The following is a 26,492-nucleotide window of genomic DNA, read 5'->3' as shown; positions in this document are numbered from 1 at the left end:
ACTTAACGACTGAAGTGTTGGAAGCGATCGCAATTTTCACAACTAATCTGACATGTCTCATTTCATAAACATGAACCCATGGGTGTGAGATTTCAGAAAGTCTGGCACTAATTCACCATACGACTCATCTGGTCTACTTGGCTCGAGGACATCATGAAATACCTCACGCGCCTTATCACGCAGAGATGGCATATTGCTCAACAGTCCTTGCGCGATCGGCAACCAGTCGACAACTTGAGTAAGCCTGAGCTTTATTGACTAGATTATCACTGACGTTAGCTGATTACCAATCTCGGGAGTTGATGGCCTTCTGGCTTACCTCGAGTGATTGTCCAAACATCGTGACTTGCTCGCCGCTCTGAGCAGCGATAATCGCACAACTCGCTAAGCTGCAAAACCTCCTACATCCGTCAATAAGTCTATGCAAATCGCAACCGGCCTTCTGGAACTGCTCCAGAAATTCGACAAAGTTGTGGATCAAGTGCGCATCAGCTTCAGCATAAATTGACGCTGGAAGTACTAGAGTCTCGCATAGCAAGACCAAGATAGCGGAGAGAGGATAGCACAGTATCTGCCTTTATGTAGTTTCAGCTCCAGGCGCTCACGCAAATTATCAGTGATGAATCATGGCAAACATACCAGAGATGTGTGAATGGTTGCTGTGGTCGCAAGTGAAACAGCACGTCAAGTGTTTTACGAGCTGTCATGGTGCACTCCGTCGAAGACGTTCTGCTGTTAAGAAGGGGACGCTCCGGTGAGGACAGTTCGTCTTCTTGTAGAACAGGGTTGCATGTTTTCAGGTCGATCAGAAGAGCGATCGTCGTGCTGATCTTGCCTTTGCAACCGAGATAGATAAAGTGTAGGAGAGCAACTGGGACTTCGAGGAGTGGCGCTCCATACATCCCGTCACGAACTTGCTTATCTGTAGGCAATGCATCTTTCCAAGACTCGAGATCGTCGTATATTTCTAGTAAAGACTTCAGCAGACCAAAACTTTCCTGCTTGGAAAACTGCCGGGAAACCACTTTCTGTAGTAGTTCGTGTATTTGCAGCTGTTTGATAGCAAGCGTTGCTCGCTCTCGCAGAAGAGTGATCTGACCTAGCCCTTCAGGGCTCGTGGAATGGTATTGTTCGTCCCTGGAGAATTCCACAGATATCTCCACTGCACCAAGAGGCGAAGGCAAGTCACATCTATGCGTCATCTCCGCATTGATGATATATATTACCCAGAAGATTCGTTTGCTTCTGTATGCTTCCACATTGTTGAGACCGGCGTAGTATTCCGTCGTGTGCATGCCGAGTATATGAGCCACGCGGGCTGCAGTAGCAGTTATCTGTCCAGCGACGCGGGTGTCAGCTGAACGCAGCATGAACAAAGCCATGGCAAGTAGCGCTTCACAACACGCTACTGAAGGTTCTCGAACTGCGATTTCGGCATAGATTGCAAATGCATTCTTGAAAAACCCCCATGCCGTTGATGAGAGTGCCGTAAGAGACCCATTGTCTATTCTCTGAAGTGCCGATACCCCAAGGAGTGAGCACACAGTCGCCCATCGGCATGGGTCACTGCGGTAATCACCTGCGCCTGCAATATATTGTTCATCGGCTCGGTCCATAATATCTTCTCTAGCAAGGAAGATACCATGGACCTGGATCGCTTCGTTCACTGAACGCAGCACATCCATTGCAAGATGTTTCGGAGGAAGCTGTGCATATATTCTACTCTCATAGTAGTCCCGACTCACTTGTGACTGCAGATGTTCCATCGTTCTGCCAATGTCAGCGGCAAAGACCGTGAACCTTCTAGCAGCGGTAGGCAAGGTTCGTGTTGTCTCGCTGTCAGTCCAAGGACTCCAGGTCGAATCAGCGATCTGGTCGAGTCTGGCAGTTGTATCGTCTATGTGAGATCCTTTCAGATACGTATACCCGTACAATGAAGTGGTACTGATATGCTTACCTCCTTCAGGGACCACAGCTTTCTTGCCACTTTGCACTCGATCATAACCTCTTGATTCGCGAATCGCGTCATGCAGTGTATCATCTTGTTGTGAAGATAGATGATCTTGTTTTTGTTGCAGCACAACAGGCGCACCGTCCTTCTTGCTGGAAGGTATGAGTGAGCTCATCTTTCTACTTTTGCCAAGGAGAAGACTTACGCCTTTCCACGACCCCGTCGCCGTCGCGTTGTGTATACGCAATTCCGTCTGTGCTTTACGCAATGGCTACAATATGGCTGTGCTCCATTGCAGCGTCTCTTTCTCTGCTGACATTCCAGGCATGCCTACAACGTATTGGCATATTGTATGGTATGCCTTTCAGCAGAACAGACGAGGGTACTTACATTAATGGTTCGTTTGCGTTTGAGCATGTCTGCAAACCTTTCGGTGTACGCGTATTGTTATGACGTTCTATCAGATATGTACAAGATGACAGGGAACTGCGGAGCGAGGATTGGCGATGATGTTTGCCGAGTCTTGTCAGATGCCGAAACACTATGCTACACCAAACACCATGTGATCTGGTAAACGCGGTCTTGCGCGACCGATTGAGAACCATCCAGAATGTATGCTCCGTTCGGGGTCAGTGGTACGAATCAGTCCTCGGCGTTTACGAGAAGCTAAGTTCTGATCTGTTTGTCTTCACCTCCGCACCTGAAGGCAGGCTTGACTGTATTCGGTATAGCGTGCGGATACAAATTGTATCCGCACGCTATGGCTGTATTGCGGACATGATTTGCATCCGCAGCACAGCCATCAAAAAGGGACAGTTCTTCTTATTAAGCAGGATTAGTTTGTTGTCAGATTAGCAAGCCTCCTTCTCATGTTTCATAGGGCCTGTGTTCTCGATCTCATAATGCGGACAAATCCCGGATGTTACCAATGGCCTTGTTGAATGATATAGTGCGCCAGCGCTGGTAGGTTCTCTCTTGTATAAATTTCCTACAAATCCATATTCTGGGTCGAAGTATTTAGACTTGTCATTGCAATTGTTTCACCTTACCAATGTCGAAACATCATATTTTAGTAGCTGGAGCGACAGGTTTGTCATTACTCTTGACGCACGACAAGAACAAATCTGACAGTTGACAGGACCATCTGGACTGGCTTTCTGCAATGCTGCTCTAGATGCAAAACATAGGTTAACGCTGTTCGTGCGCAATCCATCGAAGGTGCCGCAGGCCATCGCCCAGAACACGAATGCAGGAATCATAGAAGGAGGGCTTGATGACATGGTCGCCCTTGAGGCTGCAGCCAAATGTGGCGCCGATATTTTCGTCTCTTTTATCGGCCCAATTTCTGGCCACAAAGGCACAGTAAGCCTCTCTAACCACGGACATTACTATCGAACGAACATGTTCCAGCTAACCTGTTCCTCAGCCTCTAACAGAAGGCTACAAACGCCTCCTTCCACTTCTCGCCAGCAGCAATTACAAGCGCGCCATGATCCTTGGGACACCATCATGGGCCTCGTCTGAGGACAAGCGATCACTGTTATGGCAAATGTCTATTGGGTCCATAGCGTTGTTTTTCCGTGATGCCTACAAAGACTTTGTAGGAATAGGAAACTACGTCACTTCACTACCTTTGAGCGAGATCAGATGGACGTTATTCCGCGTCCCTTTCCTGACAGACGCAGCCCCTAGCGAAGTCCACGCTGGACCATTGGGTGCTCCGCATATAAATTTGAAGCTATCGCGAGCTTCCATGGCGAATTGGTTGCTTCAAGAGATTGACAAAGCTCAGTGGATTGGAAAGACTCCATGCCTATCAAACTGTAAGTTGAATAGCTCATGCACTAGTATATCTTGATTCTGATTATGTCTTAGAGCAGAGACAACAATTCCTCTCCCTATGCTATTGACTCACAGTCGGATGTTGACTTGGATACCAGAGATCAATAGTCTTTTTTATAGAAGTAGCCTGGGTTCAGTCAGTAAGGAAACGACACCACACTAGAAGAACGAGTTGCAACATGCTCACGCGCAATGTCAGCGTCGGAGTACGATGCCTGGGACCAAAATCTCATCAATAGACATCCACTATAATGTTGAATCGCTACCCACCAAAAACTCCCCTATAATCCTAGAATCAACCTCCAAAATTCTTCTTCTCAATCGCACTACCCACCAACCCCTCACCCTTGATTACATTCGTCGCGCAAACCACAACCTTCGAGCCCCTCCCCTCACCACCACTCTCCTTCAACTTGTCCCCCACAAATCTCAAGGCCGCAATCTCAGCTCTCGTCACACCGCCCAGGAAGAACACAACAATAGTCTTGTTCTTCTCGCCAGCACTTCCATTCAACAGCTGTCGTGCCTTGACCGCCTTCTCTTCGCCCTTCTGCGTTTCGTCGAATGTTGCACCACGAATGTATTTACTCGCGTCGTCGAAAATGCGGAGGCCCTGGGCTAGAGGGTTGGCTTGAGCGCTTGCTCGGGGGTCGGAGGGCGGTTTGATGGCGTTGGCGAGGGTGTGTTTTTGAATGATGGATTGGATTATGCGCACGCTGAGGGGTGCGTAGCCGGAGAAAGTATAGCTGATGTCGTTTGGATTTGCTTCATTGACATCATCATCCCAAAGCTTTAGGCTCTTTCGCAAGGGCGTGTAGTTTGTTACGCTGCCTGGTTTAGCGGGCGCGCCTACGCCACCGAGACTCACGCCGCCTCGGGGTCCTAGCAAGCCCATTTTCTCGAGTGACGCAAGGGTAAGGATATGTTGCGGGCCATAAGCCTGGATAATGGCGCGTTTGAAGGTTTCAAGATCTTTCGGGCGGATTCCAGCATTGGTGGTAGATTCTAGGCAGAGCAAACGGAGGATGGCGGGGAGCGGTACATCACGGTTGATGAGCTCGGTTATCGTGTCGTGCTGGGTTGTAGGGTCGGCACCGGACATAATGTTTTGCTGCACTTCTAGGCTCCGCGTGAAGATGTCGGTACGCGTGAACTTGATAATCTCCTCTGCCAAGCTAGTGTGTAGCTTCAAGCTTGCTTGTTCAGCTTGGTAGCCCGGTAGCTTGGCGACAAAATCACGGAGCTCAGAAGTCGTCTTTGTAGCAAGCTGGTCGCGTCCTGTGCTGCTTTGGAGCCGACGGGCTGCTTGGTTAAGCAGGTTGCCGACAATGGCGAAATTGGCATCACCCAATTCGGCATACAGAGTGTCCTTCGAATCAATCATGATCTTGCGCTTCATACTGGTCGACGCCGATCCAGTCTGTCCTTGCTGAGGCTGTGCGCCGCCAGCTATGGAAGAGTCGACTTCTGTTTGGTTTGCGGTAATATTGAAGACCTCGTCGATGAGCCCTTCGTATGTCAACTGAGTAAGCAGCACCGTGGGAAAGTCGACTTCTCGATCGACGATGATGAGGCTGTCTATGTTAGAACTAGGTGCTAAGCCCATGAACGATGGTCCTCCGCTAGCAGATGTCTCGCCTGCCATGACTTCGGTACGCATGCGGATGAGGAGGTCAGCAAGGCGCTTGCCGTTATCACCCTTTCCGATGATGCGTGGAAACAGGCCATACTTCTGCTGCTGAAGCATGAGTGCTTTGGCTGACAAGTAGATTGCGGTCGGATCTTTCTTCTACACATAGTTAGTATCATGTCTACAGCAGGTCCAGAACACATACAAGATAGAGATCTGACACAGCATCTTCAAGTTCAAGCGACAGCACATCATCTGCAAGTGGCACGAAGAACAGCGGCCATTCGCTCACACTAGCTTCACCCAAAACACCTGCTTCTTCAAGCAGTTGATCGGAAGTCATAGTACGACGGGGCACCCAGAAGATGGAGAATTCATGCTCAATTCGGCTGTCTCGCCGTATACGTTTGATTTGGTCTATCTAGTATGTTAGCACCGTACAATAGACTGTTCCTATATGGGAGAAATAGGCAATCCAATAAAAGCGCTATGTTCGATTTAGGCATCAAGACTGGCTAGGCAGAGTGGGTACTGTCTGTCTAGCCTACTTTTTGAGCCAAAAGCTTGCCATAAGGCAGATGGAGAGGAACAAGTAAGGAAGCCGAGGGAGCTTCACTTACCAGCAACAGCCATCACAGTCTTCGCTTTCTCGCCTCTGACGAGGAAGACGATGTTGCGCTGAGACGAGTCGACATTGTCGTTCTCGAGGAAGAAGGGCTTGTCGACGCCATATTCCTGCAACGTGGAGAATTTGACAAGCAAGTTCAGTGGGCCTGCAAGAGCTTTCTCAAGCACGAGATTCTTCTTGCCTCTTATCTGTCCGCACGCGTTAGATGGTGCAGAGATCTGCGACGTTGATATTACCTTACACCCTCGAGCAGAAGAAGCAGCTCCCGGCGCGCTTTTTCAGTTATGTCCGCCGCATTGAGAGGTGTGATGGGCGCCATCTTCGCCGCTGTATCATGAGTTACAGCTTTTGCGAGCAATCCTAACGCGCATGACTATGCAGCTCGCCCTTGTGATGTGAAGGTCGATAGAGTGGGAAAGAGGTGGTTGGATTTTCGGGTCTTAAGCTTTGGACTCGAGGCACGTGCACGTTCATGGCTTGGCGTTTAGGTGGATAACTTCCTACTGCGTGCGCGACGAGTTGCACTTTTGCTTGGGAAGTTCGTGATACGATGCCTACTTGTTGAGCATACCCAGAATCTGAGCTGATAAACAACTGCTTGGTAACACATGTTCAACATTTGGTATCTCTACCATTGTAGCAACCTAGATAGTTTAGGACGCAGATAGAATTCATGTAACTATTCATAAAACATTCAATCCAACTCCAAACCCCAAGCCTGTGTATTCCCAAAATGGCATATGTACAGAACAGAGTCCCATAGCACACCCAAATGGTGGTAGCAACAAAGCGAACAAAGTAGAGGACAGCTCCAAAGGCCGAGGCTAGCCCGAACATCAATCGCGCTCGAAGCTCAAGCTACCGAGACATTCTCAAGAAAGACCCAACTCTCCATCTCAACCCCACCAACACCCGATTTTGCCTACTTTTACCGCGCCAATTCGCGTCAAACAGCGAGAAAAAACCATCAGCAAACGTCGAAAATGACAGAACCATCTCCCAACGCAGCAGCTGCGCAAAACCCCGACGTCGACCCTGCGATCACAAATGGCCTGGCGCAACAAGCATCCACAGAGCAACCCACAGATGTAGAGATGACAGATTCTGGGGCAGTAGCAGCAGTAAGTCTCTATCCTTCTTCGCTCAAGCACAATGACAACCACAAACACTGTACTAACACGTCCAAGCCACCCGCTCAAGACACCCAATCCCAAGCTCAAGCCGACCTCCAACCAACCGTCCAAACAGTCCCGCCAACACCTTCAACCACTACGCCCGCACCCCCATCTGCTCCTTCCCTCCCCACGGCGCCCACACCCACACCTGCAGCATCGTCGCGCAACTCGCCTCACCCGACTGCTCAAGCGCCAACTCAACCCATTCCACACGGTAGCCCGACCAGAGTGTATCTCAATCAGCATGTGACGCCGCATTTGCTAGAAGCTATGAAGCATCTTGCCACGACGGAGCCAGAGAAGCCATTGAAGTGGCTGAGTGAGTTTTTGGCGCAAAAGAGTAGGGAGATTGAGGGGCCTTGAGGGGTGGATGGACTGGTAGAGGGGAATATAGAGATGGTCCAGAGACTTCGTCAGGACGAGGAACAAGATGCCATGCGCATGCGTGGTCGGTTAGCAAGTCCATGGTATGCTGGTCAAACATAACTATACAGCGGAAGACATGATAGAAAAACATCCAAGGACCACGGGCTTATGCGAGGGCGTTTCCAAAGGTACAAGGCAGGCAGGCAGGCGTCATGAAGGATGATACCCAAGTCAATCAGCAATACAAACAGTAAACGATCAAATTCTGACACGTTCAATTCAACTTGGGTATATTCAATTCGAGGTGATGCTTTTGATTGATTCATTCCATATCGTAATCCTGTTAGGTATCCGCAAAGCATCCATGCCTGTGAAACTCCACTTAAATGTCTACCATGAAGACTACCACACACGCCATTCCTACATCTGCTTATGCGACGAGGGTAGAGGCGGTGGCGCTCTCGTACCTCCAGGTAGGGGGGAGGGCACCAACGGTCTTGTAGTAACGGGAGAGCTGAAGGTAATTAGCGCGTGCTCCGGTACATGGCAAAAGGCGAAGTCGACTTACACGGTGGATACGGGACTCGATGAGAATGAGGCGGAACTTGCTGTCCTTGTCCTTGCGGTTGGTCTGGAGGTGCTTGCGGACGGCAACGGCCTTCTTGATGAGCATGTAGAGGTCCTCTGGGATATCGGGGCTAAGGCCTTTATGCGCAAAATGTTAGCCTAGACCAACAAATGCAGTTTTGTATAGCGCGCAGGTGCTCTCGAAAGAGCAGAGCTGTGTCGACGTGCGCTTCATGTGTATAGGGCGATCGTACCGTTGGACTTGAGGATTCGGAGGATCTTGTTGCCAGTGATGACCTTGACCTGGGCGACACCGTGGCTGTCACGGAGGATCTCACCAATCCTGCGATTGTGTTAGTGCATCGTTCCCGAGTCCTTTTTCCGTGCGATTGTCCTTACTGAGATGGTGTAGCACCCTTCTTCGCGAGCTTGCAGATCTGGTCGACAACCTGCTCGGGAGTGGTCTTCAACCACGCAGGAGCGCTGCGGGAGTAGGGGATGGCAGAGGCTGATATGCCCTTTCCGTTGCTGTGAAGACGACCCATTTTGAATGAATGTTCCGGATGGCGACCTGGTCGATTAGTAGGGAGGCGTGTGGTAGGCTTGGAGTCGTGATGGAAGTTCGCGATCGAAGTTCCAATTTCTCGCGGCTCGGCTAGGTCTGTGGTGGACCGTGCGGGTTAGCGTCAAAGCTCCCATCGAAGAAAAAGTCAGCGACGACCGACCTCACCTCCTCACACTTCTCAATGTGAGAACACTGAAGCTAGACGAGTGCTTTGTGCAATGCCATCGTTACCCTGCTGAAGGTACTAATCATACAGCGCGACGATGGCTCCCCTCTCCAGGTACGTACGATCATCACCCATCTTTCATCGCACAATGATGACAACCCTTACTATTTTCTGGTACCTCTTATTTTAGGCGGGCCCTCACGGGCCTGCCGGTGCATTCAACCTTTATTCTGACACGCGATCTCACCTCTTCTTGTTCTATGACACGTTTCTTGGCGACATGCGCTAACGAGAAGCAGATTTATATGGCACCGAGGCTCATTGTCCAGAGTGTTGGTAGGGTTCTTCACTTCCATAGCTATGAATGAAAACTGCTCTTTCCCATCAAGCAACGTGCATGCGCTTTCCGATGAACTCTGCTCGTAACTTCCATACGCTACATATCATCACGCCATAGCGGCATCCGTCAATGTTGTTCGATCAATCAATACCCTGTTCCATCACCACTACAACCCTACTCACAACATTTTCTTCTACATTGCGAACGCTACTCCGCAACGCATTGCTCATACAATAATCACTTTTGAACATCCAACATGAAGCATACGATATTGAGCGCAGTTTTTCTTATTCCCTTCGCCTGTGGCAAGACCTCCAGCGAGCTATGTCGCGGTACGGCCGAGCTGTCCTCAGATGGCAACTAGTACTGCTCTGAAGTCTGGGCAATCACCTATCGCAACATCAGTCAGCCCGGCGCCTACAATCAGACCACTATAGTTGATCCGAAGACTGGTACCTGCGGTCATGAACGTGTTGCCTATCCAAGCACAGGAGAGTTGACACCCTTGTTTGGACAAGTATGGCCTGCCATGGGTTCTAGACGTTGCATCACTGACAGCGCCAGGTATCAATGCACCTTCGCGGACCCATGAACGTCTCTCAGCTCGCAGTCTACCAGCTTCCAGACGAAGTGCATACAATGCAGAAGCGAACTACAGTGCCATTCTACAACCGTCGTCGAGCATTGGAGCAGCGAGAAACACCTGTGATATCTGACACCACTGCCACTCCTACGCAGTCGTCGTCACCATGCTGGCTCAATCGTCTGAACAAATGGACATATAGTACAACAATCGGTTGCACCCCAGCTACAGTGACATCGACTGTGACGGTAAAGGCAGCCTGTTCTTCAATTAGTATCTCGCAGGCTGCACCGAACACGACTTATATAGGTCCTCCGCTGTCATGTATGACTGCGTCTGCTGCGGCATCGATAGCCGATCCCGCGTCTTCAGCATCGAACTGCACTTGCGGCAATGATAGAGTTGATGACCCCATCTTTCAGAGGCCCAACGGACAGGTCTACGTCAGTCCAACCTCAGTATTGAAACCGACATCATTCTCAACACAAAATACATCACCAGTGTTTCAACGTCCCAACGGACAGCCTTATGATATCCCTGCGCCATTGCCATCGTCCATGGTGAAAAGGCAGGTTGCCGATTGGAGCCGCGTTGCATACTACACGTCAACAGCACCGGCGCAAGCCACTGGACTCAGTTTCATGGCCAATCTGGGCGACCCCCAAAAGTCTGGTACTTTCGACTAGTAAGTCGTCCGCAATTCTTGAGATGTTGATGCTGAAGTCCTCAGTGCCTTTGGAAACTCGCTCAGCTATGTCACTCCTCGAGGTGACAAGGTAGCAGCCGAGAGTCTACCATTCAACGGCATGCTTCAAACGTCTGAAATAGAAATCATAGTTCTGTCTGACAAAGAGTGTGACGCGTACTGTCCGTATTGGAGGCCAAACGCAACCTCTCACTACGGCTGGTCCGGCTCGTCAAAAGCCTTCTTCATCGAATTCCAGATGGACCACTACCCCAACCTCGGCACAGACCAAGGCATGCTCTCTGGCGCTCCAGCCTACTGGTTCCTCAACGCAGCCATCCCTCGTATCCTACAGTATGGCAGCGACCGCAACAACATCCCTTGCTCGTGCTGGTCCACCGGATGCGGCGAATTCGACGCCTTCGAGCTCCTAAGCAACGGCGCAGAACGAGCGAAGTCGACTATACATCGGCAGGGGAATTTGGAGGGCGGGGACTCGAATTACTTCAGAAGACCTGTTGGACAGACGATGAAGTTTGCGGTTGTGTGGCATTATCCGCATATTACAGCGTTGGTGTTGGACGACAAGTTTGACTTTTCGCAAAGCATGTCGGATGATGCGATGAAGAAGTTGGTGGCGTATGATCCGGATAGCTGGGTGCACTCGCTGTATGCTATTGGGGACTAAGGAGGGTGTTTTCTTGGAGGTAGTTTGTGATTTTCATGTGAAGGAATCATGTGTAACAACAGTAGGCCGAACAGGACAATTCAAGCAATTGGTTTTCTCTCATGCAGTGCATTTCCAAGAGTTTCCTTAAGCTGGAATGTGAGTGAGTTGAACTCTACGACTGGGGCAAACTTGTGGTCACTGCACAATCAGCATGTGGTGGAGACGGATTTGGGCGATGCAGCGGAGTGGGCCGGCGATTGTAGCAGTGGAGTGGCAAAGTGGTCGGCGTGTGATAGGTGACGGTTGGGCTTGCCAAAGCGGGCACGAGAAACCGAGGTCTGTTCGCGCGACTCAGCGTCTGTGTGTGTGAAAGACGAGCCGCACCCCGGCCGACGACATTGCGCATTCACTCATCGCCTCCATCTCCATCTCCGTCTACGTACGACTCTGCATCCAGCCACATCGCCTCTATCACTGCTTGCGCGCGCAGTATCGGTCATCAGCCAAACGTCCAGGCGGATCCGCCCTTTTCGCGATTCCAAGCCCCGGCCGCCGCAGCTTCCCCGCAAAAACTCGCAGCCCTCGATCGCCGCGAATTGCCAGCCTCTCGACGTTTGCCGGCCTGCACATTGACGACGTCCTCCATCATCTCTGCGAAGCAGCCTTCTTTTCTGCGCACACAGGCGCGGACGACGCACAGTCGACAAAATGTCTGCGCCATCGCCGCCAAAGCCGTGGGAGACGAGCAACGGCGCGACAAGTGCCTCGGTCGGTCAGTTCCGCCAGCCATTCCATACGTCAGGGATAACCGCGACTAACAACAACACAGGCCTCACGGGATCGAATAGCACCACAACACCCACTTCGACGACGACATCATCAAGTGCGCCTCCATTGCCGTCAGTGCCGGATTCCCTCAGCACCGTCGCGAACCGCAACGCGTCCAACTACTCCGGCATGAACAATCGCTATGGCTCCCCCTACAGCAGCGGATATGGAGGAATGAGCAGCTACAGCTCACCTTACTCTACCATGGGCGGCGGCTACGGCTCCATGTACGGCGGCATGGGCGGTATGGGTGGTATGTACGGCGGCATGGGTGGCATGGGCATGGGAATGGGCGGAATGTACGGTGGTATGGGAGGCATGCCAGGCGACCCAAACAGCAGCCTCACACAATCATTCAGTCAAAGTACAGCGGCGACGTTCCAGTTGATTGAGAACATTGTCGGTGCATTCGGCGGGTTTGCACAGATGCTGCAAAGCACATACATGGCGACGCATTCGTCCTTCTTCGGTAGGTTCACCCTCCAGCTGCAGCCAACCAAATGCTAACATGAACAGCCATGGTATCTGTGGCAGAGCAGTTCGGAAACCTACGACAAACGCTTGGCTCGGTTTTGGGCATTTACACCATAATGCGATGGATAAGAACGGCGATTGCAAAGCTCACCGGACGACCCCTACCAGCTGATGCGACGGCCCTCACCCCCGCTAGCTTCGCAGCCTTCAACGGACGCATGCCCGACGGCTCACCCGCACCCGCGAAGCCCTCCAAGAAACCATTCTTTGTATTCATGCTCGCTGTATTCGGTCTACCCTACCTCATGGGCAAACTCATCAAGGCACTCGCGCGATCACAAGAAGCCGAGGAGCAACGGAAGATGCTCGAGAACCCGCAAGCCGGCCAACCGCTCGATCCTAACAAGCTCGAGTTCTGCCGCGCCCTCTACGACTTCACGCCCAACGCCAACATGCAGGGAATGGACTTGTCGGTCAAGAAGGGAGATATGGTCGCTGTGCTAAGTAAGAGCGACCCCATGGGCAATGCATCAGAGTGGTGGAAGTGCAGATCAAGAGACGGGCGTATGGGTTATCTCCCTGGTATCTATCTCGAGACTATTCAGCGAAAGACACCTGCGCAGATTACCAGTGGAAGTCAGAGCGGTAGTCCGGCTGGCAGCAGAACCCAGACGATGACCAACAGCAGCGATTCAAGCAGGACTGCTACCATGACTGCAGCCAAGGTACCTGAAAAGGTCGGTCCGAAGGTTGAGAGCAAGGCGGGTGATATGGGGGTTGAGAGTTTCCAGAAGGGCGCTTTCTACTCGTAGGATTCGAGCGACGTTTACCTTTCCTATCTTTAATGCGATTTCCCCTAGGAGTGTACAGTTGGCTAGGCAAAAGCTACGGTATGGCGTATGGCGCGCAGAGATATCATGGGTCTATGAAGCCCAAATTCGAACATTCAACAAATTTCAAAATCTGAGTCTCTGAAGTCAATCATGAGTTGGTATATATGATTCTGAAGATAACCTAGATAATCCATATCTAAAAAAGTGGTGTTCAGACACTACAGCCGTCGTCCGCCTTTACCCTTGCATGTGCGCTCCGCAACGTCACCCAGCTCTCGGAACAAAGCCGAGACCCCGAGAAACGACAGGCAACGACCAGCCTGGCACATCTGGAACCCTATCACCTTTTCCCTTCGCACTCTCCTAGTCGCTCCTTTCAACTTCCACAACCACAATTTCCCTTCAATCATCGTTCTAGGCTGTTACCGTTAGACGTGCTGCTTGCCCCTCCCCCACTCAGTGCAGTGTCCAGGGTCGCAACCTGTCTAGCTCCAGTCGCGAACAGCTGAGACACGAAGCAGACAAAGCACGCGTAACCACGACGTTGTCGCTGTAAACCAGGTACCGCGAAAGAGGCACTGCGTCTGTTCGCGCCTCTACACCAGAGCTGGATTGAAGGAGGAGCGCTACTGCACAACTCAAGATGTTCGCGTCGAAACGGTTAGGCAAGGTATGTTTACCCAGTCTTGAGCGGAGATGTAGAGGGAAGGAGAAGGCGCAAAGACAGATACATGAAGGGAGAAGAAGCTAACGTGTGTTGTAGGAGCTGTCAAAGGTATCGACTCCCTCTCATCGGTCGTCTTCGGTCGAATCAGTTCCTACCCACCACGCATTCCTCCAAATTCACGCGTCCATGTGCCAAAATCTACACACAACTCGCGCCCACAGCGTAGAATCCAAGGAATGACTATGGACACGGCTACGCAGGACAAAATGATCAGGTTGCTGACGACGAGGACACAGATGCACGAGAAACTCCCTCCAGGCATAACGCTCATCCAGGCCGACGACTTCCAGACCTGGCTCGTGGACATCCAAGTCATGGACGACAACCCGCTTTACCAGGGAGAAACATATCGGTTGAAGTTTAGTTTCACGCCACAGTATCCTATCGAGGTATGTCTCCCCTTTCCTCTCATACTACTTGCTCACCACCGCCCATCCCCCACTCCGACCTTTTGACTCCCTCCATTATCCTTTTGCGCCACATTCTCTTTTGCCCCATCAACTACCAAAAACACGACTAATGCCATGTGGTATCGCAGGCCCCCGAAGTAGTCTTCGTCCGCACACCCACGCACCCCATACCCTGGCACCCGCACATCTACTCCAACGGCATCATCTGCCTCGACTTGCTCGACCGTTCCGGTTGGTCGCCTGTTCACAACGTCGAGAGTGTGTGTGTCAGTCTGCAGAGTATGCTTACGAGTAATACGAAGAAGGAGAGGCCGCAGGGCGATGAGAATTTCGTGAGGTATAATACCCAGCGGCCGAGGGATATTAGCTTTGTTTTTCATGATGAGAAGGTCTAGGCTTTGCTCTCATGGCAGGTAGGCTATGAGGAGGGGAGTGTGTGTGTGTGTGTGTATTCACGCTGCATGTGTGGGTGTTAAATGGCGTTTATGGTGAATACCGGACGGGGAGTATGGTTGAAATGATGGCATGTTACGACTCGGGTTGATGATAGCTAGCATGCTTTTTGTCAATATCCATACCTTTACATGGAGTCGTTTGCTAGATCGAAGGATATGTGGCCAAGGGACCTGCTTCTCGCGATAAAACACATCTGCGAGAGGTCTGGATCATATTTTACCCAGTAACATGGAGCTACAGGATACGTCGACCACTTTCCGGATGCATCTTCAGTATTCAGTACAACAGAAGGGATGTCCGCTTCATCACAGATGAAGACAATGAAAGCTAGTATGACACTTGAAAACAGCTGATATATGTGTACTATCTTACAAGCTCGTCTATCGCTTTCGAATCAGACGTGCAAACACCCAGAACGCCATGCTACAGAAATGCCAACCATCTTCGCTGCCATCTTCGTCATATCCATCATGCATTGCTCGGCCGTTATCCATGTATATCTTTCGCTCGTGCTCATCATCGTTTGCGTCTTTGTTTGTCATCATCAATGCGGGCCTCGTAGATCACCTCGCATGTCCCCCCATCTTCGTCGCCATGATGCATCATGTAAATCTCAAACAACGAGGCTTTGCTTCCCTCCCTCCTACCCCCTCCCCTCCCCCAATAAAGAAAGAAAAAGGAAACGGTAAAGTCAAAGGAAAGAAACTATACTGCGCACATCATCCAAACGATGCCTCCTCACATGTGCCTATCGAGACCTTCGTTCAGCAGCATACCCCACATTCGTCGAAACAGTCGTCTTCACATCCGTAATCACGCTGTTTGTGTCCCAAGTCCCCGCGTCGGAAGGACTCGTCTGCCTTCTCAGGTTTCTGGGTCTGTCGTGATAAGGCTTGTTCTGCGAGACAGCCGTTGCAGGCCCATTGTTCGCATGAGTAATCTCGCTGCTCGTATCCCAGGTACCGGAGTCGGAACCGTCGTCGGAGAAGCTATGGTGTTCATGCTGCTTCCTGAGTTGTTCGACTCGCTTGAGCTGCTCAAAGGGACCGGGTGGGTAGCTCGAGGGGGCGAGATCGCTGAATTGTCCGGTTGGATAGGGGACGTTGGTTGAAACGGTCGTGGGAGGGGGGCGGTGTGTGACTGTCGTCACTTCACTGCTGGTGTCCCAAGTGCCGGCATCGCTGCCGCTGAGCCTTCTCAGCTGGCGGGGTAGCACGTTTGAGTAGGGTACGTTTGTTGATACGGTTGTTGGAGGCGCGCGGTGGGTAGTGATCTCAGTATTCGTATCCCAAGTCCCGGTGTCGGATACGCCATCGTCAGACTCGTCCTCATCGGAATCGCTTGGTCTTTGCAGATATCGCGACATCTCTGTCGGGTATGGTACGTTAGTGGAGACAGTCGTAGGAGGAGCGCGGTGGGTATTGATCTCGGTATTCGTATCCCAAGTCCCAGTATCGGAAACAGCATCGTCGTCATCGTAGACAGCCATTCCCCTTGTGTCACGAGGTGGTGGCATGGACCATCGTTCCGACTCGTCCATATGCTTCTCCATCGGATAGGCGACGTTAGTCGATATGGTAGTGGGCGGAGCACGTTGAGTGACTTCGCTACTAGTATCCCAGGTACCGCAGTCGGAAATGCTTCTCGACCGCTTCAACTCCCAAGGCATTCCTGTCGGATAAGGAACGTTGGTCGATACGGTGGTGGGTGGGGGCCGAGCAGCAGAGATCTCAGTGTTGGTGTCCCAGGTACCAGCGTCGGAGATGCTCCTCTGACGTCTGATCTCTCTCGACTCTCTCTTCAACTCTTTCGAGTCTCGTCTTGAGTCGTACGAGGAAGGATAGGGTGCATCCATCGTAATAGTGGTAGGTGCAAAATCATGAGTCATGATGCTGTTTGTATCCCAAGTGCCAGCATCAGAGATGCTCCTCTGTCTCCTGACCTCTCGCGAGTCTCTCTTCGACTCCCTAGATTCTCTTGATTCCCTCGATGATGTCGATTCCTTGGTAGAGTCCTTGCTTCCTCTATCCTTGTTCCTCTCCCTCTTTTCACTCCTAGCTGAGTTCCTGGAGCTACCATGAGAGCCCTTTATTGGAGTACTGGGATAAAGAGCCTTCATGGCAGCACCGCGGGTCTCATACAGATAGCGAGCCTTTTCACGCTCAGTTTTATCCGAGCGGTCACTCCTCTCCGTTCGATGGCTGCGGCTGCTCTTCTCAGTGCGCTCACTCTTTTCCGTACGTTCGCTCTTTTCAGTACGCTCGCTCTTATCAGTGCGCTCACTTTTTTCGGTGCGCTCACTTCTATCAGTGCGCTCGGTATCGGCAGATTTGGTCGTACGGATACTCGCAGCATACCCGCTCTTCCTGCGACTGATTTCTGGTCGAGGAGTGATATCAAATAGCTCGTCTTCCATGGCATGTTCGCTAGATCGACGCTTGTGCGTAGAGCGACGTCGTGAGTGCGTGGTGGAGGTTGACGTAGTCCGCGTGCGTTGAGGCACCAGTGTTTCAATCTCATCAATGGCATCGAAAAGATGAGATACCGTGTCTACCGGCGTTGGAACTCGTGAATCCTCTTGAATCGTTTCTCCCGTTGTGGTGCGGGAAAAAGACGGAGGCAGAATCGCGCTTTCGACGGACGCACGATGGCGTATGGCTTCAGCAATCTCTGCTGCCGTTGAAGGAATATCGGGCTTTGGCTTCGGCGGTGGTGGCGGTGGCTTTTTCTTGGGGCTTGGTGCGTGTGAGGGAGCCAGACTCTCCACTGGCATACCAATAAAGTTCCTAGGCGACGTGAACACGGATGTTGGAGGCGCCGGTGGACGTGAGAACGTAGAGCCTGGAGGCTTTGGCTTGTCGTCCGGGGAAGGAGCAGAGAAGAGGTTCAATGCTCGCTCAATGGCCGAGAGCTTCTTTGGCTTCTCTGGCTTCTCGGCGATAGGTGACATTGGGCGTGATGCGGAAGATTCCTCAGCCGAATTCGTCTCGGTCTTCGTCGGAGATCGGGGAGCGGGTGGAGACGGAGGAGGTGGTATAGGGTCGCGGGGCGGCGGGCAGGCCTGAGAAACCGGTGGATTAGCCAAGTGATCTAAAGCAGTCTTTCCGTCTTACGTAGATCTCGTTATATCGCGAGCCTTTCAAGAGGCGAGGTGAATGAAGCGGTGAATCAAGCTCGAAAACGGTGCTAGGAACGCGGGGGTAAGGTGAACACGCGGGTGGTGTTACATACCGGCGGCGGAAACTTGCCCTCGTCAGTCGGACTCGTTAATGCAGTGGTATGGGATGGCAAACCAGCAGATTTGAGCTCCTCCATTCTCGTCACGACTGGCTCTGCATCATCATACAGGGCCAATCCATGGTGGAGAATGCAGCCTTCGTCGCGCTCTTCGTTGTTCTGGAAGATCTCGTGCTTCGATTCGCGATAGACGACCGGGAAGATTCTAAGCAGTAGCTGTCGTTGCGAATCAGTAGGAGGGAGGCTATCGTCCGCCGAACCTGTCTCTGCCTTGTAAGCTGGCCAAAATTGGTTGCCAGTGAATTGATGTTCTTCATCATGTAGCGCAGGCATGACAGCGGTGATCATCTCGCGCTCGAGACGAGCAAACCTCCATGTCTCTGCAGCAACCTTGACAATGCGTTTCACAGCAATCTTGATACCCTCCTCCTCTTTCGGATCAGCAAAGTGTCGGATAGCATTGACAATCTCCTCCACAACAGTTCCCGCAGCAGTATTGATGCGCTGCTTTGCGCCGGTGCTGGTGAATGCAGCAAGGAGTGTTTGTTGTCGCCAGATCGCTTCTTTGCGCGTGCTCTTCTCGCGAATGTGGTGGCTCATTGAAGAAAACAGGGAATCAGCTTTGTCGTACCGGCGACCAAGACTGAACAAGAACGGGCCGAACACACGGAACGTGATCAACTTTGATACAGTGTGGGCGATGTATGCAGCTCGAACTTGCCTGGATAGAATGCTCGGTTAGTATCTGAGGTTATGGTCTACATGGATTGATCTTTCTCACCTGGAGGCAATGCTATCGCCAAGAAATGATGGCAGGTTGGACGGTACTTGAGAAAGATCTTCTGGCGGTGGCCTTACTGGAAGGTGAACGAAATGGGTTGTAGCGAGGTCGATGATTTGCCTTTGCAGCTGAGAAAAGGATACCAGGCTAGACGCGATAGTGTTAACGGGTGACTCCTAGCATAATAGAAAGATGTGGGAGTCGCGACTGATGCGAAAGCAAGCATTGCGTTAAGGGGTTGGTGAACTCTGAAGACAGTGTATGGCAACACATGGTGGCTTTCAGCGTGACAACACAGCCGTTGGCCAGAAGATTCGCTGGACGGTCTCGGTGCGCTCTTCGTTACCCAGGGTTGGGACGAGGAAGCGAATCGAAGCCGTTCGCAATCGATACAACATCAGCCACGAATGCAGCTTCTGCCACCACCGTGGGGATATCATAAACAAATGTGCAGGACTGGGTCACTTACTAGTAGCTGTCGCCCTTGCTCTTGATCTCGGCAATATCACCATAACATTCCATCATCTTCTCCAGTCTGGATTTTTCCGACTCGAGGTTGTTGGCAACACTTCTGATGACCTCCTTCTCCTGTTGACTTTCGGCCTTGAGTTGATTGTATTGGTTCATTAGCTCATCGTTCTCTCTCACCAACTGATTGGCCCTCGCTGCTTCCTCTTCGGCTCTCGTTTCCGCTTCATCTCGTTGCTTCCGCAAGTTGTCGCGCTCCTCAAGGGCTTTCTGGAGCTGAGACCTCAGCTCAGATGCATTCTCGGCATCTTGGCCAGCCTGCTTCAACTTCTTGTCGAACTGGATAGCAAGGGCGATCTTCTCGGCGTCGTGTTTCGTGATTGTGGCGGACTTCCATTCGTCGAAATCTCTCCACGCCCTTTCCCTCTCTTCCGCCGAGGTCCTCTCCAAGGTGCGATGCACATCTTCCAACTCCCTGTACCTGTCCTCCCAAGACCTCATAGCTGCATTCAATGCCAATTTGGACTCTTCAGCGTCTCTTTTGGCTTTCTTGGTCTCGGCAATCAGCTCTCGAAGCTCTCTAACTTGCTCTTCCAAATTACCAATCTGGAAATGTAGTCTGCTTGCTTCGGCAGAATGCCTGTCTTCCAAGTTGCGAATCTTGTCCTTCAGTTCACCAAGCTCACCATCCTTTGCTCGCAGTTGCTGTTCTTGCTCAGCACTCTGCCGACGGAGCAAGTCCTCCCTGATACGTAATTGATTGTGATTCTCTTTGTAATGCGCAAGTAGCACGTGCAGATCGGTCTGCGGGATGCGTGAGAAAGCGTCACCAGACCCGTTTTCGATTGCAGGTCGACTCTCTAAAGCGTGTGAATGATAGTCTCTAGAACCCAAGGAGTCCTGTCGTTGCGATGAGTTGCCATAAGGAGGGTACCCGGGTGGGTATTGGCTCCATGATTCCTGGTAGGGAGGGGAGGAAGAATGCGACGAAGGGCCGTAAGGATTGGGGTTAGGCGCGGGATAACCCTGCTGACTCATGCCGTATGCATGATTTGGGTACTGGTGAGGCGGCTGGGTTGGCGGGGCATAGTAGCTGGGATGATAATTTGGTGGAGGGGCCGGATAGGTGGGCTCAACAGGCACTCGGGATGCAAAAGCGCTACGTGGTTGATGTGGGCCCAAGTGGGACCGCGACACTTCATGTGCTTCACCGCTAAATGGACGCCTCGACGCTATCCTGTTTTGTACTAGAGCGGAATCTGAATCGTCGTCTGTATCGAAAGTAGGAGCATATCTAAAGGGAAACATCTAGTCAGTACAACAATTCCATAAGAGTTCGGTGAGTAAGCTTATGTATCTTAAGCATGTTCGCTTTGGGCCCAGTGTAGTGGTTTGCGGTCGCGCCGAAGAAGACCCGCGCTATGCGCTCATCGAGCAATTGGATCGAGTTGACATACCTTGGTCGTACTTTACTCATTGGCGGGCTCGGTGCCGCAGGTCTATCATCCTCAATGAGCTGTGCCACAGCGTAAGGCTTTGGCGCATGGTTTGGACCCGCTTCGTGTGTTCTAAGCTTCGGTGCATGTGGCGCGAAAGATCGATACGATCGAAATGGTCGATCAGAGACTGGAGAACGATCTTGCATATCAGGTACTCCCGAAAGAGGTGACGGAGCACGTGCTGACTCGATCATTGATCGACGTGCGATGAATGGTATCTCGGCCTGTTCACGTGACCCATCTTCAACATGCCTCTCTGCTGCCAATCTTTGCTCCTCTGCGAGAACCTCTGCTGCTGCTCGAGCTTTCCTTGCAATTCGAGCCTGGGCTGCTTTTTCACGTCGTAATTGCTCTTCTTCAAGTTCTTTCTTTTCTTTTCGAGCGCGTTCGGCGGCGGCAGCAGCCTCGATCTCGTCCTTCTCTTTTTGAGCACGTTCGGCAACTGCTGCAGCTTCGATCTCTTCCTGGGCTTCTGCTGCACGTCTTTCTTCCTCCATTAACGCTAGGAGTTTCCTCGCTTCGGAAATCTGCTCGAGCTTCTCTTGCTCAAGCCTCTCACGGGCTACTCGCTCTTCTTCGAGTCTTTCAGACTCTCGTTGTTGTTCTTCTTTCTTAACCCTCATTTCTTCTACAGCTCGTTTGACGGCTTCAGCAGCTTCCATCTCTTCTTGGGCCTCTCTTGCACGTTGATTTTCTAATGAACTGCTGGCTTCGGCTTCCTTGTGTGACATCTCTTGCTCTAGGGCTTCTTTCGCCAGCCGCTCGCGCTCGAGAGCTTCTTGCTCCAGCCTGTCCAACTCTTTTTGCTGCGCATCTTCTTGAGCTTGAACAGCCTGCACATGCTCAGCAGCTTCTTGGGCTTCCGCAGTGGTCGTTGCTTCTTCCTCAAGTTGCACCTGCTCTTGCGCTGGTGCTTCTTCGTCTGCAGGCGCAGCAAATTCATATGATGGTTTCGTGGCAGCCTCAACAGAAAGCACTTCAGGTGTAGATTCAGGCTCAACTTCCGGCTCAGCGGCGAGTGTTACCAACCCCTCCTGCGCAGTCTCAAATCTCTCAACACCCGGCCTCTCAGGGGCTTCTAGCACTGATATATCATCGATGGATACATCTTGTGGTTCGGCACCTACCGGCTGCTCGGGTGCTGCTGGAAAGATCTCGAGTTCTTGTGCAAACACCACTGGATCTTCTTCTGTTACAGTTTCGGTAACATCCTCGACTGTGTCAGCTGACTCTTCTGGTTGAGCCTCGGGAGCTTCAGGTACTTGAGGTACTTCAGGTGCTTCGGGAGCTTCAGGAGCGTCGGGTACTTGGAGTATATCTATTGGATCTAGCTGAACTTCATCTCCACTGAGAGTATCCTCCATTGGTTCTGCCGACTCGACGGCTTCTTCTGCAGTGGTAGGTGCAATCTGTACGGAAGGTTCTGCTTCAGCTTTAGGCGCTGGCTCGGTTGCAGATTCTTGTAGAGGTTCTGTGACTTCAACCGGCGTTTCGTCTTCAGCTGTATGCTGAACAGATTCTTGAATGGGGAGGAGCGCTGGTTGATATGTGTACCCTTGGATTGTAATTTGTTCTTCTGACGCATCCTCTTGCTCCACAGTGGGTTCCGGATCATTCGCTTCTCCTGGTTCGATAGATGGTAGCTCTTCTTCCTCCACCGTAGTATGTTGCATATCTTCAGCGCTTTGTGCGGCAGTCGCTAAGACCGTGGCTTCGGTAGGGTCCGCTTGCGATCCAGATTCCCGCTCTTCTTCCATTGGCGGCTCCAGGTCTGCAGCAGGTATGGTCTCAGTGGCCTGTGGCTCTGTGGCCTCGTCGGGAATAGTCTGTATGCTCTCAGAGTGTTGTGAGGGTGCAGGTGTGGACACGTCCACCGGCGTGGGAACCGTACCCTCGTCTGTCTCCACTTCGGAAGCGGTTGGCATTGACTGCTCCCCGGACGCTGCTTCTGTGGCTGATGGCTCTGCTGTCAATGGAACTTCAGGCGCATCTGGAAATGGTTCGGCAGCATTCGTTGGCACGCTGTCAGGTGGAGCAACAGTCTCCACCGGTTTCCTGCTCTTGCTTTTCTTCTTCACCATAACGGCGGCCGCCAAGTGAGATGGTCGTTTTATATAATGTTAAAGACGCCAGAACACCTAAAAATTACAGCAGAGCATGCGCTTCTCACTTGGAGCTCAGATGGTTGCAGAGATTAGAATAGCTGTCTATTAACGTGGCATGGCGGCGGGAAACAGGTCAAAAAACAATGAGCAAGCGCAGAATCAGTATATAAGGAACGCGGCAGTGAAAATGATGAAAGAGGATAGTACAAGCTGCAAACGCCATGCCGCCCAATGGGAGATTGGCAGGGAGCTGCCAGCTCATCGCAAACTTGAGCGGCCTAATTTATATGCCCCGAGCGTAACGTCTCCAGCCATGGCAGACGCCTTCGCGTGTCTGGTACAGTCACGTCTATATGGTCGCGCTGTGCTTCTCATTCTGTACCACAACGGCAGCCATGGGCGGTGGATCAACGGGAGACCATGGCCCGAATTCATTGTTGATATTTACTGTAGGAAAACGATCCAACGAACCAATATGCACGCGATGACGCCGTGGGAAGTCAAAATTTGGCCTCGATGCAGAAGCGACAGGGAGGGCGTTGTGGCATACTGCGGTTGGACGTGTTAGCTGCATATCAGCCTCGAAAGGAGTGCACTACAGCGGGTGCTAGCGGTAAAAGAGCAGCGGTGTGTGTGAAGATGCAGAAGGAAGATGCGTTGTCAACAAGTTTAGTAGCTGCTAGCCCCACCCGACCTAGCGCGCTTTGACCCGAGGCGTGGAACTTCCTCCGCCTTCCGACGCGACGTGAAATCGTCAGGGCTGCACAGGCTCCCATCACGCGCTTTGCAACTCCAACCAGGCTAGCACTGAGTATGTCACTCTGCAGTCGAGTCTTCACCAGGTCCAGCAACTTGGGGCGGCATGGCTAAGCCTCGAGCCACGCGGAAACAGCCGATTGTGCTCTCATCCGACTCTGAAGCAGATGATTCACACACACCGCCTCCCACGCGTTCCAAGAGGGGCACACTAACAAGCGTACCGACTGGGGCGCATGGTAAGAACAAGGCTACCCGATCCCAGACACGTGCAGCCTCTCCCACGCGATCGAGAACAGCTGCTACTAAGACTACCACGTCTCCAGCCAAATCCCCGGCCAAGACAAAGCCCGTCCTCAAGCCCATCACTTCTTTCTTCAGCAGTGTGCCGCGGCCGCAATCGCTACAGCCCACGCCGAGTCCCGAGAAACCTGCCGCGTCCATTGAGCATGTAGACGATATATTCGACGACGACATTTTTGATTCCTCGGACGATGCGCAACCGCTCAAACCCTCGAAACCTCTCCCCGTGCGCAAGAGACCCATCGCTGCGACAGCGCCAAGTGACCATGGCAGTGCCGTGAATAGTAGACAGAAGTTCCTACGAACAGCAAGCGGAGCCCGCAGTGTCACTCCCTCGTCGTCTCAGCCGGCGCGGCAGGACGCAGAAGACCGGCGGCCATGGACTGAAAAGTACGGCCCCGTGTCGCTCGATGAGCTCGCTGTACATAAGAAGAAGGTGACAGACGTCCGGACATGGCTGGCCGACGTCTTCAGCGGCAAGTCGCGTAAGAGGTTGCTGCTTCTCAAAGGCCCCGCTGGTAGTGGAAAGACGACGACCATGTCCTTGCTCTCTAAAGAACTGGACATCGAAATGCATGAGTGGAAGAACCCTGTAGGTTCCATGTCCACTTCTGACAGCTTCGTGTCTGCTACAGCACAATTCGACGACTTTGTTGGGAGAACTGGAGCCTTTGGTAGTCTGGCCTTCGATAAGCCGACAATGAGTCTTCAGTCCGCTTCGCCTAGCAGTCATGCTGCAAGGCAGAAGCAACTGGTCCTAGTAGAGGAGTTTCCGAATACATTTGCACGTACTTCTTCGGCCGTTCAATCTTTTCGCTCTTCCGTCCTCAACTATCTTGCTGCCAACACACAATCAGCTACTGCATTCTTCTCCACCCAAGTCGATTCCGAGCAGCCCGTGACTCCAATCGTTATGATCATCTCAGAGACTCTGCTGTCTACCAATACAGCAGCAGCAGACAGCTTCACTGCACATCGTCTGTTAGGTCCTGAGATCCTGACCCATCCTGGAGTGGATGTTATCGAGTTCAATCCAATCGCAACCACATTCATGACGAAAGCGCTAGACACAATCGTTGTCAAAGAGGCACGGAAGTCTGGACGTAAGAAGACCCTCGGGCCACAAGCCATTCAGCGTCTTGCGGAGCTTGGAGACATCAGAAGCGCAGTCTCATCACTCGAGTTCTTATGCTTACGTGGCGACGACGCGGAAGGCTGGGGCGCAAAGGTCAACTTTACCAAGAAGAAGGGGCCGAAAGATGTCCCAATAACGAAGATTGAACAGGAGTCGCTTGAGATGGTGACGCAGCGGGAAAGTACTCTCGGTATCTTCCACGCCGTTGGGAGGGTCGTCTACAACAAACGTCTACCGGAAGACCCTAACACACCTGTAGCCCATCCACCGAACTGGTTTCCCGAGAGGCGAAGGCCAAAGGCTTCGGAGGTCAATGTTGACACGCTCATCGATGAGCTAGGCACCGATACACAAACTTTTGTTGCTGCTCTACACGAAAACTATGTCCTGTCTTGCGGAAGTGCAGATAGTGAAGAGACAATGGATTCTATTGAGGGATGTATAGAAGGCCTTTCGGATGCCGATCTTTTATCGCCGGATAGGTTTGGCGCTGGCGCTGGCCGTCGGAATCTTCAAGGAACGAGTGCGGACAATCTGCGTCAAGACGAGATGTGCTTTCAGACGAGCGTGCGCGGACTTCTGTACAATCTGCCATATCCTGTCAAACGAATGGCGCCACCCCCGGGCATAAGGGGCATCAAAGCGAAAGGCCAGGGAGCAAGTGGCGGCGCGGCGAGAGGGAACGCGTTCGTCATGTACTATCCGGCGTCGCTGCGGATATGGAAACAGCAGGAAGAGATTGAGGATTTATTGGAGATGTGGGTATCGAAGGCGCAACGTGGTGAACTGTTTTCGACGGGGTCAGGTACATCAAGACCGACTTTCTCAAGCGGAGGAGTCGAGACTTGGAGAGGCAATGCCTCGTTTTCACAACCCACATCAGCGTCAGGCTCGAAAGGTGCGGAAGAAGATGCACCCGCTTCCATTCTCCTGGGAAGTGGTGGCTCAGCTCGGAATGAGATGCTTTTGGAACGTCTTCCTTACATGACTACCATTTTACGAAGGTCACGTATGCCGCCTCCATCTACAGCAGCCACTGTGCGTGAGATCAAGAAGATTACCTCATTTACTGGGAATGCTTTAACTGGTGCTACTGAAGAAGATGATATGGAGGAGGATGCCCGTCCCGGCGAGCAAGAGCAGTGGTCGACAGACAAACCGACCGTAGAAACACCCAAAAGGAAGGGACGAGTGAAGTTCGAAACTAGAGCGCAAGAGCCGGAATCGGCCATTTCTGGATTAGCAGACAAAGGCGCCAGTCTCACGTTGAGCGATGACGACATTGAAGATTGATCAACGGCTTTGGTGGAGA

The 26,492-nt window shown here is 51.9% G+C and overlaps 8 protein-coding genes across 8 annotated transcripts; 4 read left to right on the top strand and 4 right to left on the bottom strand.

Annotated features, from left to right (window-relative positions):
* Nucleotides 1-283: 283 nt before the first annotated feature.
* Nucleotides 284-2,126, bottom strand: GT037_010593 (uncharacterized protein; the record flags this gene model as incomplete). Its single annotated transcript, XM_038935640.1, has 3 exons — nucleotides 284-575; nucleotides 640-1,897; nucleotides 1,958-2,126. 3 exons carry the CDS (start codon nucleotides 2,124-2,126, stop codon nucleotides 284-286), a joined length of 1,719 nt encoding a protein of 572 aa, XP_038781644.1.
* Nucleotides 2,127-3,002: 876 nt separating this feature from the next.
* Nucleotides 3,003-3,901, top strand: GT037_010592 (uncharacterized protein; the record flags this gene model as incomplete). The annotated part of the gene is made up of 4 exons (XM_038935639.1): nucleotides 3,003-3,039; nucleotides 3,090-3,313; nucleotides 3,378-3,774; nucleotides 3,894-3,901. 4 exons carry the CDS (start codon nucleotides 3,003-3,005, stop codon nucleotides 3,899-3,901), a joined length of 666 nt encoding a protein of 221 aa, XP_038781643.1.
* A 187-nt stretch (nucleotides 3,902-4,088) lies between these two features.
* On the bottom strand, nucleotides 4,089-6,370 carry GT037_010591 (vacuolar protein sorting-associated protein 33a; the record flags this gene model as incomplete). Its single annotated transcript, XM_038935638.1, has 4 exons — nucleotides 4,089-5,582; nucleotides 5,629-5,840; nucleotides 6,044-6,239; nucleotides 6,293-6,370. 4 exons carry the CDS (start codon nucleotides 6,368-6,370, stop codon nucleotides 4,089-4,091), a joined length of 1,980 nt encoding a protein of 659 aa, XP_038781642.1.
* Nucleotides 6,371-7,034: 664 nt separating this feature from the next.
* GT037_010590 (compass complex subunit protein) lies at nucleotides 7,035-7,589 on the top strand (the record flags this gene model as incomplete). Its single annotated transcript, XM_038935637.1, has 2 exons — nucleotides 7,035-7,172; nucleotides 7,239-7,589. The coding sequence occupies 2 exons, from the start codon at nucleotides 7,035-7,037 to the stop codon at nucleotides 7,587-7,589; spliced, it is 489 nt and encodes a 162-aa protein (XP_038781641.1).
* A 433-nt stretch (nucleotides 7,590-8,022) lies between these two features.
* GT037_010589 (40s ribosomal protein s13) lies at nucleotides 8,023-8,704 on the bottom strand (the record flags this gene model as incomplete). The annotated part of the gene is made up of 4 exons (XM_038935636.1): nucleotides 8,023-8,106; nucleotides 8,161-8,297; nucleotides 8,414-8,502; nucleotides 8,559-8,704. The coding sequence occupies 4 exons, from the start codon at nucleotides 8,702-8,704 to the stop codon at nucleotides 8,023-8,025; spliced, it is 456 nt and encodes a 151-aa protein (XP_038781640.1).
* A 782-nt stretch (nucleotides 8,705-9,486) lies between these two features.
* GT037_010588 (peroxisomal membrane protein pex13) lies at nucleotides 9,487-14,835 on the top strand (the record flags this gene model as incomplete). Its single annotated transcript, XM_038935635.1, has 10 exons — nucleotides 9,487-9,593; nucleotides 9,636-9,747; nucleotides 9,795-10,498; nucleotides 10,544-11,167; nucleotides 11,852-11,940; nucleotides 11,998-12,465; nucleotides 12,513-13,278; nucleotides 13,825-13,973; nucleotides 14,067-14,419; nucleotides 14,569-14,835. The coding sequence occupies 10 exons, from the start codon at nucleotides 9,487-9,489 to the stop codon at nucleotides 14,833-14,835; spliced, it is 3,639 nt and encodes a 1,212-aa protein (XP_038781639.1).
* An 809-nt stretch (nucleotides 14,836-15,644) lies between these two features.
* Nucleotides 15,645-22,962, bottom strand: GT037_010587 (uncharacterized protein; the record flags this gene model as incomplete). The annotated part of the gene is made up of 5 exons (XM_038935634.1): nucleotides 15,645-17,957; nucleotides 18,128-18,854; nucleotides 18,915-19,061; nucleotides 19,384-20,676; nucleotides 20,840-22,962. The coding sequence occupies 5 exons, from the start codon at nucleotides 22,960-22,962 to the stop codon at nucleotides 15,645-15,647; spliced, it is 6,603 nt and encodes a 2,200-aa protein (XP_038781638.1).
* Nucleotides 22,963-23,848: 886 nt separating this feature from the next.
* On the top strand, nucleotides 23,849-26,473 carry GT037_010586 (cell cycle checkpoint protein rad17; the record flags this gene model as incomplete). Its single annotated transcript, XM_038935633.1, has 1 exon — nucleotides 23,849-26,473. One exon carries the CDS (start codon nucleotides 23,849-23,851, stop codon nucleotides 26,471-26,473), a length of 2,625 nt encoding a protein of 874 aa, XP_038781637.1.
* Between the last annotated feature and the right edge of the window lie 19 nt (nucleotides 26,474-26,492).

Source organism: Alternaria burnsii, assembly GCF_013036055.1.
Source record: "Alternaria burnsii strain CBS107.38 chromosome Unknown 717, whole genome shotgun sequence".
Taxonomy (NCBI): Eukaryota; Fungi; Ascomycota; class Dothideomycetes; order Pleosporales; family Pleosporaceae; genus Alternaria; species Alternaria burnsii.
This window is presented reverse-complemented; position numbering and strand designations above follow the sequence as displayed.